The following is a 14,731-nucleotide window of genomic DNA, read 5'->3' on the forward strand; positions in this document are numbered from 1 at the left end:
AGGGGCCAGGATTTTACCCCAGCTAGGACCTAACAAGAATCTCTCCTTCCCTCCCCAAACCTTTGTCCAAAAACTCTAATGAACTTTTGAGGCTCAAAATGTTTGCTTTTCATTATTATTTTCAAACACCTCTGGACTTCCATGGTCTGGAAGTGGAAGCTGTGGAACAACATAAGACAGCCATTCCTTGTATGAAGGAGGAAATTTGAAAAGAAAGCCGTTCTTGTGAGCTTTGCAGACTCAAAAAGTTCGGCAAAGGTGCTGGTTAAAATCTGTAAAGCCCTATGTGGTCTGGCACCCAGTTACTTCCTTAGGCCTCTATCCCTATGTCCTGCTGTGAGATTCATGAACCACGGTGTTGCTGTCCTGCCAGCCGACAGACAGACTAACCACTGTGTCACTCTTGCTACCAGTGACAGGGGTAGAAGGTTCTAATGCAAGTGGCAGAGTTGATCTGGCTTAGCCTACGACTGGGTCTGGTGATCTTCTGGGCAGGGTATAAGAGGAACATTTTTGATCAAGCTTTTCTGTGACCTGCAGATCATTTTTGCAGCAGGCTCTGCATATTTTAATGAATTTTGGTCATTTTTAGATTAATGTAAAAGACTGAGGCAAAGAGCACCATTAATCAATCAATACGTTAAACGAATAGCCTCTCTTTGGAGAAGCATCCAAGCTTCCCCAAACTGAGCCATAGCTGGATATTTGCCCATTAGTGATTCAAATCTGTTCTAGCATTAATGAGAAGCCTGATGGAAATGAAGGAGGTTCATTGTGCTCAGCTAAAAGCTAGTGACAGTCTGAACGGACTTCTCCATTAGAGAACATACATAATGACAAGGATGGCTAGTGGTGGTGATAGCAATTCAGTTCTAATGATAACTGCAACAACGGTTGCTGTAATATACTCCTCAGACATGACCGATGATGTAACCCTAACCCGGTACTGGTCTGTCTGCTTCTCAGACAATGGCGGCCCAGATAACCAGCTTCCAGTTCATCAAGGTCAGAGGTCATGTCTGCACTCCCCAGCGTAAACTACTGCCTTCATCATGGCATGCCTGTTTGGTGAACCCGTGACATTATTTCTTACTGCACGTGTCTCATGCAGTTCCTTTCTGAACAAATAATGCCAGGAATACAGTACAAGCACACATTTTTAAAGATAGCTATTAGGCCATTATTAGTCAGACACTGCATTAATTGTTGCATAAAAAGCCTGATCTCATGAGATAAGACTTTTTTCACAGTTTTCTGGACCGGATGATTCAGATGACAAGGACTTCAATAAAGCAGAATGTCTGCTCCCTTTCCACATGCCTCAGGCTCTATGGTCTCCAGTGATCTGCACCCAATTTGGATAAGCAAATATCTGACAGGAAACATTTTTGAGAATATATATTTTTCTCCTCCACCTGTCCATCTAGTTTTCTTAAAAGGGAAAAAAAATCACAGGAAATAAAAGAGGAAGTCTGGGGATTAGATTATGCACTTTGGTTGACATGGCTGATCCCACCTTAAAACCAGCACACCAGTCTTGCTCTGGAATACCTTTTAATTTAGTGTCAGAAGATTAATTATCAACAAATCGCAAAATCAGGATGGACGAGGCAGATTTGGTCACCAAACCCACCCTCAACTTGCCAATGCACTGTTCCTCCCTGCAATGTATTTTCCAGGGCTTCACTCAGTATTGGAAACACTGTCAAAAAAATAGTAAATCATTTATCTCTAGCTTCATGCAAAGCAAAACCTGGTCTAATTGGAATATTATTGAACAGGTGGGCAGGTATGACTTATCAAATGCCATATTTACTACTCTGCTCCAGCCTCTGAATCACCCATGAGGTACACTAGGACAACCCCAGGATTCAACTCCAGTGGATTTAATTGCTAACTACATCTCTTTGAAATGCTCTAACAGGTTCACGGCTTATACCATTGGCTAGGAGTATCTGTGCCTGTCATGGGCCTGTTTCAGCCTGGCCACATATGGCTGCATCTTTTAGCTTAAGTGTCCTCAAGAGCACTATCTTCAACTCTTCTGAGCTCCCTGGGCTGCGTTACCACTGACTGTAACTGTAAAACACAAGAGGATTCCTAGTGCAGGAATTCTACCAGGACCAGACAGGCAGAGGAATTTTGTCTGGCAGAACCAGAGCTCAGACCAGAGTTTGAGGCTAAGATGAAGAGCGCTGACACCGCTAGTTGGGCACAGAATCCCTTATCTGATAGTAAGATTCTCGACACGGAAGGTATGTAGGAGTTAAAGGTCTTCTGCAACACTGGAGACTATGCTGGTAAAAGAAGCTCCCTGGAGCAAAACTCTCCCATCTTTGGCACTATTCTACAGTAGTTTTGTCTGAGGAGCCTGTAGGTCAAAGGGATCCTCTGTGCTCAAGTACACTGCCACTCCTCCCCCCGCCCCTTACTTGCTGACATTTTAGGAAGGGCAATTCTCAGCTCACCTTTCTCCTCTCCTTTTTCACTTCCCGATTTTTTCAAGCAGACCCTTCCTGGGGACAGGCTCTGCAAGTCTGATGTAGCCAGTTCAAACTCTCTAATGGCAACAGCGGGAGATTTCCAGCGCTGCACTGGCTGCTAGCCATGGATATCTTTGATTGATCACCTGGCAGAGTTTTCCATCCGTAACCCGCCGATACTCATTCTTCTGTGAAGATAAAGTTCTTACCCTGCAATATTCGTCAATGGGCTTCAGTCTCTTCACAGCTACATCTCGAATATGACTCCTCCGGAACAGGATTTTACCTGCAAAGGGAACACATAAAAAGAGGGGTTTAGGAACGTGGGTGGCACTATGGTATAATATGATAGCATGGAGTGGAACAATGGTCTAGTGCCCCATGCAGAAGACAAGGAGTGAGAATATTTGGGTTCAGTTCTGGGCTCAGCCACAAATCTGCTGTGCTGACCTCGGCTAAGGCCAAGTCTACACTACAAACTTACATCAGTATAACTATGTCACTCAGGGGTGTGAAAAATCCAGTTACACCGACCTAATCTCCGGTGTAGACGGCGCTATGTCTATGGGAGAGCGTCTTCTGTCGACATAGCTACCGCCTCTTGCAGAGGTGGATTAACTACGCCAATGGGAGAAACTCTTCCGTCAGCGTAGGAGCATCTTCACTAAAGTGCTAAAGTGAAAATGCCACAAATATTCCTTTCTAAGCCTCCTCAGAGAGTCACAATTGGTCTCTGCTTCCCCCTTTGCTCCAGGGAAGAAGTAAGCTGCTCCAGCTGTATACCTGGTACGAGCACGACTTAGTTCCCCCTCTGCAACAGCTCAGCGGTGCGGGCCAGCGCAGTGGGTGAGAGCAGGGCAGCAGTGGCGGATTAACGCACAGGCTTGTGTAGAAGTGGGGGGGGGGGCTGTGGCCCTGCCCATTGCGGCCCTGCCCCCTGGCCAGGCCAGAAGCCAGAGCCGGGCCATGGTAAGAGCTGCCCAGGGAGCTTGGGCTGCTGTGGGGAGCCCTGGACCCTCCACCTGCCCTTGGCTGGGGGCCGAGGGGCAGCATTATCACCTTATCAGCTCTCCCGCTGAGAAGTGCAGCCCCCGCTGTCACTGATCCACGCCTGCCCGAGGCTACTACGCCCATTTAAAAAGTGGGGGGCATGGCCCCTGTGGCTCCCCGAGTTCCAGCATCCCTGGACCACCAGGGTGTGTGTGGGGCAAATGTTCTTTGTGCCCAGGGCCCCAATAAATCTTAATCTGCCTCTGCACTCTCACCCACCTATTCTCTGCCTACAGCAGCTACTCTCCCCTCTACACAGACTGCAAATGCAGGTAACTCGTGCAGAGATCTATAGAGAGCAATCAAATAGTAACTCAACAGGCAAGTGGTACGTTCAGCTGTATCTTCTATCATCTCAGCCATGACACTGTATTATTTTTCTTTTTAAGTGAAAAAAAATCATAATCCTGATGTTTGTAGTGGACGAAACTTCTGCAAGCAAGTGAAGCTTAAATAAATTGCTGGGTCTTGTGTTAAACTGATAAAACCAGAATTTATCGAGATGCTCTAGGAAAATGAGTTTCCCACAGAAAAAGATGTCATGGAGTTGGTATTTTTTGGCTTGAAAGGTATATATTTTCACATCCTTTTTTGGTGGCTTTCTTCCTTTTTTCTCTCATGTTGAATTTTTTTTTAAACACATTGAGACAAGAATAAATTATACGTTCTCCTTGTGGTAGAACATATTTAGTCCACGAAGCTTCCATGTAAGACATAAACTGGTCTTTTCACCAACCTCTTTTGCAAACTTATTCCCACTGGACAATGAAGAAATGAAGGACAGTGGTTCACAGATGATAGGATATGGAAAATGAGGAGGAAAGGGAATCTGATCCAAAACCTAAATTCCAGAATTTCCTTTGGCCAAGCTTATAGCGCCTCTGAGAAGTTGAACAGGACCATGTACCTTAACAATTGGGAGGAGCTAAAATTCATGAGGATGCTCCCACTTTTTCCCTGCTTCCTCCCAAACTATCAGTCTCAACGACCTTAACAGCATGGTTAGTTTTGTTCCAGCCAAGGAAAGGTGGATGCCTCACCCCCCAAGAACTAAAAACACATGGTTCTCATTAATCTTGACACATCTTGCAGGGGAAAATTGTTATTTAATCATGTACGTGTCCACCCCATGAGATTCTGCCGTTCTAGGATGACACCGTGGCACACTTTATGATGCAATGCCATGCTATAACAAGGCCCAAAGGACACTGGAGAATCTTCACTCACCCTGAAAGCTAACTTTGCCAATGCGAAGTCATTTAGCAAAATAATTATTCTGCTGGCATGTGGGGTCCTATGTTGTGTCCTTTGCCCTATCACTGACTTGCTGTGTGACACCAAGCAAATCACAACCTTATTGTGTTTCAGTTATCCCATCTGTAAAATGGGAACAACAACATGTATTTGCGAGACTTTGTTATTAGAAAACCCTCCATGAGGCTCAAATGAAAGATGCCAAAGGGTGAAATTATTATATCTCCTTTTTTTTTTAAACTAATAATGGAGAATAAAATAGCTCCTTTCACAGCATTATAAAAGCGTTGGTGTGGGCAAACTTTTCATTTCTTTGTGAATTTTATAAATGTGCTGTAAAAAGTAAGCAAAGCTCCAGCTTTCCTGTTTTCAGTCCAAGCCACAAACTGAAAGCCAGACTGGTGACCATATAAAAATATAAAGGAACCAAAGACTTAAACACATTAAAGATCTCTTGTAAATGTAATTCAGCTTTGCTAAAAGAGTTTACAGGGACGCCCGGTCACTGCCAACATCTTCAAAGTAATGTAATAAATGAAAGACTGGAGCATAAGAAACAAGATAAATATAATAAGGAAGGTTATATTAAACACAGAGTACAAAAAAGACCCCCAAGATATGATGAGTCTTAATTCATTCCTTAAATGGAGATGGAAAACGTCAAGATGATCGCAGTGCTAATATGAAACAAACCCCAGAAGGTGCTTTCATTTTTTTACCCGGGTTCTCTCTATGCAGAATGTGCCATTAGAAAACACCAATATTAGTAGTTAGCAAAGGTTAGAAGTGGGTTATAGGCCTGCCTTCCTCGTTACCCACTACCAAGAGAGTATGAGGATAGGAATATTGGGTTATGGAGCATTCTGAATGGTACTAGCATCACGGACGGCTATGCTGTGCCTTTCAGTACAGTAGCCATGCTAGGGAAGGGAGCAGAAGAGACAGGGATCTCAGCAAGGTTGACCAACCACTCAGACCCCGAATTCAGAGGTGTGAAGTGGCTGAGAATGTGGGCTTCTAACCCCAAAGATCCTGGGAATCCTTGGGGAAAGGGAGGCCCCGCTCTGAGGATGCAGAGGCATCTCTAGGGAGAAGCACCTTCTGCAGGTGCCTTGCCAGCCCCTCTTCTTCAGGTAGAATGCTCTCCTTTCCAGTGAGAGTTAATGGTGTTTTCCCTGTTCCTCCCCCCTTGCACCTTGACCCTCATTCCCAAGATTCTGGGGACCCATGAGGTCAGAGAAGGGGAGAATGATGCAGCAGAGCTGGAACCTTCCCCCTTCAGTGCACCCCAAGAGCAGGTACAGTGGATCTATGCTCACGGAACCAGTGGGGATGTTCTGGCCCTAAGACAGGCATGGCCCATCTAATGAAGAGGCTTGACTCGGGTGACAATTCTGGTAATCCGGTTGTCACATGGACAAATAAGCAGCAAACAGAAAGGTGAGCAATAGGGCCAGGCAAAGCCCTAGGAGGCTGGTGAGTCCCAAGGCAGGACTGAGGGCCATGGATAAGCCGCTAGCAAACTGCCAGGGGCATGAGGCGACTTTTGTTAGGAGGTGATGGACAGAGGAGTTTGGTCATATGCAAGTCACTTATTTTTTGGTCGTTTTCAGCATCTGTAAATAAAGCCTCAGCTTATATGCGAGTACATACGGTATATATTTCCTCTCAATGAGGAACAGAATTTTACTGCAGCTCTTCTAAATCTGTCTACAGGAATCACACCCCCATTTTACAGAATGCTAAACAGCTTATGACTCTTACTACAGCCCTGCTAGGCAGCGAATGATAGGCCTGTCTCCATCTCAGATGGTAGCTTAGAAGCTGACTGTGCTGTACTGGGCAAGTATTTCATTCACAGATGTCCCAGACTTGGACAGGACCCTGGAAGATCTGGAAGATGCATTAAAATTGACGTCCGATTGGGACGATGGGGAAACCGGGGGGGATATGTCATTTGCAGGCCCCGTACAGCTGCAGCAGTTCAGTGTTAGGCCTGGATTGCTTGGCGCAGACATTTCAGTAAAGAAACAGAGTCCTCAGAACGGTCTGACGTGTATGAAGGACAAAATTTAAGGTTTGTGTTAGGATTTCTGAACATTTGTTGTTATCATCATTGTCGGAGAATAATAGTTCTCACTTTTTGTTTGGGTACAGCAAGTCAGATACTTTATTAACTCTCACAATTGCAGTTCCTTCCTGTCAGTTCTTTCTCTGCTTCCACATCATTAAAGAAACAACATGGATATCACCTCCTTGGGGGTATGATATGTAATGAGTTCTTGATTCTAAAGACACCGCACAACCACAGACACCCTAGGAAGTTACATCAACACACTCTACGTTAAAGGAAGATTATTTAGGTTGCAAAGTCAAGCACACAAAAGTTACGAAATGCCAGGTTTATGGTTGCACATGTAACCTTGAGTATTCTCCTCCTGGGCATGTGTAGTCTTTAATTACATGGTTTTTTCCACAGGACCTCTGCCCTATTCGGTGAACCACATGGATGTTCAAGGAGACACAAGAAAAGCTGGCATTTCCTGACTTGTACAACCTTAATAATGTTCTTTTAATACAGTTTTTGCCCTGTGTAACATTGTACTTTGGGTATCATGGACTTTCATACACTCCGTGTAAATCAGTGGCAGATGGCGGACCAGAAACAGACAGGCTAGGGCCCCGAGGCTTTCATAGGCGTCCATATGGCTCTGCTCTGATTGGTAATGTAACAATACTAAAGTAAGTGGCAGCAATACTAAAGAAAAGCCAACATGATGTCTATGCAACCCCAGGAGTACACGGTCCATTTGCTTATCACACTGGACCAGTCCACATTAGGATGAGATTTAATGTTCCATTTACTGGTTCCCATAGTTGGAAAGTTAAACACTTCTGGCCCAGCTCCATCACTTAGTAGCACTGTGGAGACTAGCATGGAGAGGGAATCCACAGTATATCAAAACCAGAAAGGCAGGGCTAAGCGAGAAAGGAAGCATTTCAGCCCAAAACAACTTACAAGAGCTGCTGAAAAATAGATCCCAGACATTGCTGTTTAAATAGGAAATGTACAGTATGCAGCCCCTACTATTGCAATGAATCCCACCCAGCTAGCATGCTGTCACACCACAACTGCAACAAAAAAAAGATGCAAAATGCCTGGAGATTTTCACATACCTCCAAGAGAAATGTTTTTTCAATCACTTTTCCCCCTGGGAGATAAATATAAATCCGCAATCTAGCTGATGCCACTAACCCCTGCTATATAGTTTTATACTGTATACGGCTTATAGAGTTTGACGTTCCTATTATATTATTGAAGGTACTTTTGCCACAACTTTTGATGATAGATCTAAGGACACTGATTGTTCCATGCAAGGAACTTTTTCATGATGGCACCTTCACAAGGGAGGGAGTAGTTAGGCCCAGCGCACTATCTATCGAACACAAAGGAAACTAGTGCTTACTCTGTGTTGTATGTGTCCCTTTTTAGCCTAAGCAGAGCCACAAGACTTCAGAGAATCTTATATGAAACTTACCATTCAATAAATATGTATCCTAAGCAACTAGTGTGATATTTAGGGATATGTTAAAAATAATGTAATATTTCATCTGATTTATGCTTAAAATAACTTGGGCTGCAGCCAACCTCAGAATCTGAAGCTTTAGAGGTCAAGTCTGTTGCTGCCTCCTAAAAGCATCCAATACACCTTGCTTTTGTTCTTTCTTTCTCTCTCTCACACACGCACGCCCACACACACAGGCGCGCGCTGTTGGTCCTTTCTTTCTTTTACCTCTCTGAGGAGTTGGGAGATAAAATGTTTCAGTATGATGCATTCAATCTAAGGTCATCTTCTCAGAGTGAATTCATTCAATATGGTCTATCCACGTCTCTTCTCAGTTACATTGCAGCAGTGGAAATGAGACAAAAATGTGGCCCTAACATTGGCACAGCATCTCTTTCTTAGCTTCACAGCTTCCCCCGTGGTAACTGAAACCTTCTTTGGGACTAACGTATTTTATTTTTATGAAGGCTCTTATTCCATCTATATCTGTTTTCATTATGTTTATGCACTGAAGAAACACAGATGTGCAACTGGTTTTGAGACACAAACTTCCTTTACACCCCCTCACCCTTTTCAAACCATGACATTCCCCCTAAAGCCCTGCAGGCAAACACTCAAGCATCTGTTCCCAACTGGCCATTAAGTAAGCAGAGCGTTTCAACCCACAATGGCATCCTTGAGATGAAAAAGACACGGAGGAGGTAACGTTTTGGGGGCAGAAGAGTGATTTCACGCTTCTCATGGAAGCACATGCTGTTGTCAGTGAGATGCATAGAGGGAGGCAGCCACTAATCTTGCAATCCAGATACAGCATCGTCTCACTTTTACATGACACATCCTGGCCTCAGTGGATTTCACTGATGACTTCCTGGAGTCGAACAACCAGTGTTGGGGTCCCAACAGGGACAGCATTCAGTCCTGACAAAGAAAGGAGGGGAGGAAGTTTCACATATGTCCTGCTGGTGGAAGGGGGGGAAAAAAACGGTAGGAACATCTCATGGAGTCAGAGTTGTTGGCTAAGCTCAGCTGTCAAAACTGTTGCAGCTGATAAGTGCTTTCAACAGTCAGTGGGAATTACTAGTGAGGGTGATAGCAGGCTATGAAGACAGTTTGGGCAGCCAAAAAAACAGCGTCAACACAGCACAAACAATAATAATCCTAGAGCTAGATAGAGCACGTCAGAATCAGTCTGTCTGTGCACGTAGATCCTGCTTCCACAGCACGCAAGCTGCAACGTCAAAGCAAATAATTGAGAAGTCCTAAATAAAGCATGGGAAACACAGAGTGTAAGTTGATTATAAAAAAACATGCCCCGTAGAGAAACCTCCCTCTGCTAAAAGGGAATATATTCTCCAATGGGCAATTAAAATGGAGAGCCAGAGAAAGCAGGGAAGCGTGGCTGAGTGATCTGAGTGCAGGACTGAGGGCAAGGACCTCCTGAGCTCCAAGTTCTACACTGACCCCACTTTGTTGGATAGAGAGAGCCAGTTACAAGAGGGAGAGATAGGTCAGTAGTTTGAGCATTGGCTTACTAATCCCAGGGTTGTGAGTTCAGCCCTTGAGGGGGCCATTTAGGGGAGCTGGGGTAAAAAAAATAGTTGGGGATTAGTCCTGCTTTGAGCAGGGGGTTGGACTAGATGAGGTCCCTTCTAGCCCTGATATTCTATGATGTTTAGCCTCTCTGGATGTCAGGCTCAGCTCTATAATGATTTAGTTATTGTCTGTATGGTGCTTTGTAATGGTTAGCCACTCATTATTCATTTTAGAATTTCTCTAACTGGCATCACCCAAAGAACCACACATTTCTGGAAACTCCTCTAGTCATGACTCCAGCTACAACTCTTTGCCATCCCTCCAAAGCAATAGCCTCTCCATATCAGGAACGGTGGTGAAGACAAATAACACAGAGCACAAGTCAGACCTGTGTGTGGTATAAAGCTCCCCTTGGCACTCCACTGCTGCAGGGCTGCTCCCTGCATGCTGGCCCCTACATTAACTCCACATCACCAGGGAACCATTCTTTCGCTAGGGTGATCCTCCCTGGGATAGTTCCGCAGCTTCGCTGCCAGGATATGCTGCAGTGGAAGAAAGCATCCACTCCACACCAGAGGAGCTCAACTTTCACATGGTCACAAGTCCCCAGATTCCTTCACGAGAGCCGAAGCAGCTCATCACACAAGGGAGCCCAAAGGATGCAGAAATATTCACTTTCTTAAGGCTGACGGTAACATGACTAGAGTTTTCTTCTGTCGAGTTCTTTTGTGTGGGGGCCTGGGCAATTCTATGCTCTGCTCAACATCAGGAACATCATCTCTTCCTCATTCTCCCTCACACATAAACACGCATGCACACACGCAAGCTTTTCTTAAGAGGCTCCAAGGACATCTGCCCAATCGCAAATAAACTACCTTAAAGACAAAGGAAAACTACTTTCAAGACAAGGCTGCTAGGCATAAGGACAATTGCAACGTGAGGGGAAAGGGGAGACAAGTTGGGCAATTTCAGGCCTTAATGAAATACTTTTCCTGCATGTGCGTCTCTCCTAAGAAACCTATTTATTTCCTTCACTAATACTCACTACTTAATAAGAGGCTGAATTCTGGAGCTTTCCCACTCCGGTCCAAAGGGAAGGTGCACATTGCATTGCAGCCAGCGCCTCCTCTGACATTCTCTAAAACAATCCATTTCCAAATGTCAAGGCACGGTAGATTAACATGTGGAAATCACTGGGGTTTAAAACCCAGTCATGCTAGCAAGATCTAATCATGAACACCACAGGGGAAAATGTCTTTGAATGTGTCCTACCACATGCTGAAAGAACCAGCTTCTCTCCTTTGTCAGGTCATATGAAAGTCCTGCTTTCATCCATATGCCATGGTTACTATTACACAATCAGTATTTGCCAACAGGTACCACAATAGTGGCATCTGAGATACTGCAGCTTTTCCTCTACTAAGAACAGGAAATGCCCACAGTGTGGTTCCTGATAGTAAGTGCTGACTTTCTAATGAGGACCAGAACACTCATCAATTGTCTTCAAAGCTTCTGTTAGGCACACTGAGCTCTTTGTCATTATGCTACATCTAACTACGAACCAAGTACCATCACGCTCATTTGGGGCTTGATCCAAAGCCCATTTAAGTCAATGGGAGCCTTTCCATTGACTTGATGGCATGGTCCATCAGGTCCTCGATGAGTCCAAGCTGCATCTATTGAAGTGCAGACCCAGTAGCCTGACGGGACCAGACCTATACAAATATTATCATTGGATAGGGTGTTCTTCCCACTGCCTGTGTGTCTCATCCCCTTCAGATTTACCATCAACAATGAAGTCAGTCTGACACTACAAGTCAGAGACACTACCTCATAGTCAATGGGTCAGTGCCAACAAGGCTGTCAAAGAGTCTTTGAGCAATGTCCACTGAGGTTGATGGCCCCTGTGGCAAGGTCACTGAGTGGAGACTGGTTTGGTTAACAGCATCTTTTCCAGTGTAGTTTGGCAATGGTACATGCATAGTAAAATTCTGGCCACATCCTTTGGCAAGATTGGCAATAATGCAGCTAAAGAGACTCCACCCTAGAGTTGGTTGAGCACAGGAGGTGTGAGTAATAATATTTCCATTCCCAAGGCATAGATCTTAAAGTACTTTACTAATGTAGTTCAGTCTCACAACAACCCAGGGTTGGGGGAAATATCCTTAAAGATGTATTACAGGTGGGAACTGAGGGGCAGGGACGTGGAGTAACTTTGTAAGGTTACAAAATGAGTAAATAGCAGGGCTCGGAATAGAACCCGGGATTCTCAACACCAGTCCTTCACTCTATCCCTAGACCACGGGGCCTGTCTGAAGGAGAAAGAAACACTGTGCAGATCTACATTGGCATTCAGTTCATGAAGAAAAGACCCTTCTTTTTAGTAATAGTTTTACTCTAATCAAAAGCAAGCTCTCCGATTTTTGCCATAAATTAGGCTGGATCATCCTCTAGGGAAGAGCAAAATTAGGTCATCTGTGAGGCACATGTGCTAAGATAAATCCAATTCAGCAGCAATATTGGCAGCAGTGTAGCTCCTCAGAGCAGTTATGGTATTTGGGAGGTGGCAATTACAGCATGAATTTAAACAAACAAACAACTGGGTAGCAAGCATAACTGGACGCCTGTGCTCGTCAAGCCCTGGAAATCAATAAAAAGCGAGGAGTTTGAGCTGTGCAAATATCCATACAAAGCAGTGTCCAGAAATGTAAATGCCGTGCGCTTTATGAGACAGAGGTCTCTATTTTTTCTCTTAAAGGAAAGTGCTGTCCCCAGAGCATCTTCCACATTAAGCCTCTGATCATGGCCAAGCCTGAGTTTCAGAGCAGCTAGGAAGATCTGTGAGCAAACTATTAATCAGTTCACCTACTACTGCCAACTAAGACGAAATCTGGGGACCATTGCTGGAACAACGCACTTTGTGTCTATGTTACTGCCTCTGACGCCAGAGATCAGCTTGCGATCAGTTTAAAATCTCAGTCAAACTGCACCATTCCCAATTTACGGTGGCCAGATTTTTGGACTAATAACATGCCTCATATGCATGGGATTTCATACATTAAAAAGGCAGCTCTCTTAGGGGTTGATCCTAAGAGATCAATAGCAAAGCTGTTATTGATGTCAATGGTGCAGGATCAAGCACCTAATGTTTGAAGCTTGGGCAGCAACTTCCTGTGTGCCTGGACAGTGCCCTACCCACTGTGGGTGATAGCGGGATACAAATAATCGCTAAGAATATTGCCTGTGGCTGAGGGAAGGTGGGGGTTTGTGTGGGAACTCAGCGCGGGTGGATGTTGCGTGTGGATTTTTACTGGGTGCATGTGGGAGGATAGGACAGCTGGATTGGTGTGGAATTGAGGGGGCTTGTCACTGCAGTGGGGGTTCAGGCAGAGCCCATCAATGTGGGGCAAGCCTGTGAAAAATTCCCACAATTAATCTAAATGCATTTTATTCTTTTATTAGTCAACAGTTCTATTAACAGCTCTGCCAAGACATCAAGGAACTATCTGAGCCCTACATTGACTATCCACTCTATCTAGGTTTTCATACTGTACCTTCCATTGTGGTATCTGATCATGGTACTTAATGGGATACCACAGCCAGTACCAATAAAACCCTCCTAATCTCTCCGAAAATAACTCTTCTGTAAAATGCATGGCCTATACAGAATCCACGATGGGGTGGGAGCAGTATAAAGATTTCATAGGTACATGTTTGGGATGATCAGCATAACTCACTCATGGCTTCTTCATGCATGAAGTAACACAGACATCCTTAACTAATGCCGACAAAACCTTCCCACCACCAGTTACATGACTGTCAATGGGCATTGCATATGCTCAGCACCTCTGAAAATCAGGCTTTGCCTCTAGGTGCCTTTGGATTCAGTTAGGTGCCTAACTTTAAAGAGTGAGAGCTTTGCAGGACAGGGTGCCTAATCTAGGGTGAAATACCTGGAGGTGCTGAGCACCCTCAACTCCCATTGACTTCAGTATCTCACAGGATCAGGCCCTTAGGTTGTAAGCTTCTTGGAGCAGGGAATCATCACTTAATGTATGTTAAGTGTATTGACAACTATTGTGCTGTCCGATTAACCAAGAATTAATCATTAACCATGCAGACTCTTGGCTAAAGAAAATTCCTTCAGATCTACATTTTCTCTGGACTGAAATATAAACCCTTTCACTTGCAATAAGGAACAAATGCAGTTGATCTAAAAAGAAGTCCCTGGATTTGCTCAGAAAGGCAGTAGGTTCTAGCAGAGTGGGGGGAACAACGCACTTTCTGTGCCCAGTTTCTGTTCCCAGTTCTGCTGCTGACCTGCTCACTAACCTTCGGCAAGCTGCCCAGTACTTCTGAGTGCCTCTATTTTTGGGTGTCCAGCTTCTGACAACTAGAGGGTTTGAGCACCCACAACTCCGGCTGGAGTCAATGGGATCTGTGGGTGCTCAGTGCCTCAAAGTCAGGCCACAAGTAACTCAAGATGGGTACCCAAAAACTGATGGAGCCCAAATTATTGGACAATTGTGAAATGGCTGTGTCTATCGCTCTGTGTCTCAGCTTTCTTACCTGTAAAATGGGGATAACAATGCTTACTGGCCTTTGAGAAACACTTTGAGACCTGTACTAGGATGAACTATCCCAGTGTTACGTGCCATCTACATAAGCACTTGTCCATACAAACAATTTGCAGCAAGCTGGGGTGTAAAGCTTCCCTGTACTAACCTGCCACACACTAGCTGTCCGTGTGGACCCGGCTGCCAGACACTAGAAGTTCCCCAGTGCTCTTTAATCTACTTCTGTTTCAGAAGGCAGTAGAACAAAGTGCACTATGGAACTTTTAGT

The 14,731-nt window shown here is 44.7% G+C and overlaps 1 protein-coding gene across 2 annotated transcripts in view; it reads right to left on the minus strand.

Moving 5' to 3' along the window:
- Positions 1-14,731, minus strand: part of SH3PXD2A (SH3 and PX domains 2A) — a 372,422-nt gene that overhangs the window by 213,218 nt on the left and 144,473 nt on the right. For both annotated transcript variants that reach the window (XM_065407840.1, XM_065407839.1), the window contains exon 4: positions 2,693-2,769. In XM_065407840.1, the coding sequence (XP_065263912.1) occupies positions 2,693-2,769 (77 nt within the window). The remainder of the gene's footprint in view (positions 1-2,692; positions 2,770-14,731) is intronic.

Source organism: Emys orbicularis, chromosome 7 (genome assembly GCF_028017835.1).
Source record: "Emys orbicularis isolate rEmyOrb1 chromosome 7, rEmyOrb1.hap1, whole genome shotgun sequence".
Taxonomy (NCBI): Eukaryota; Metazoa; Chordata; order Testudines; family Emydidae; genus Emys; species Emys orbicularis.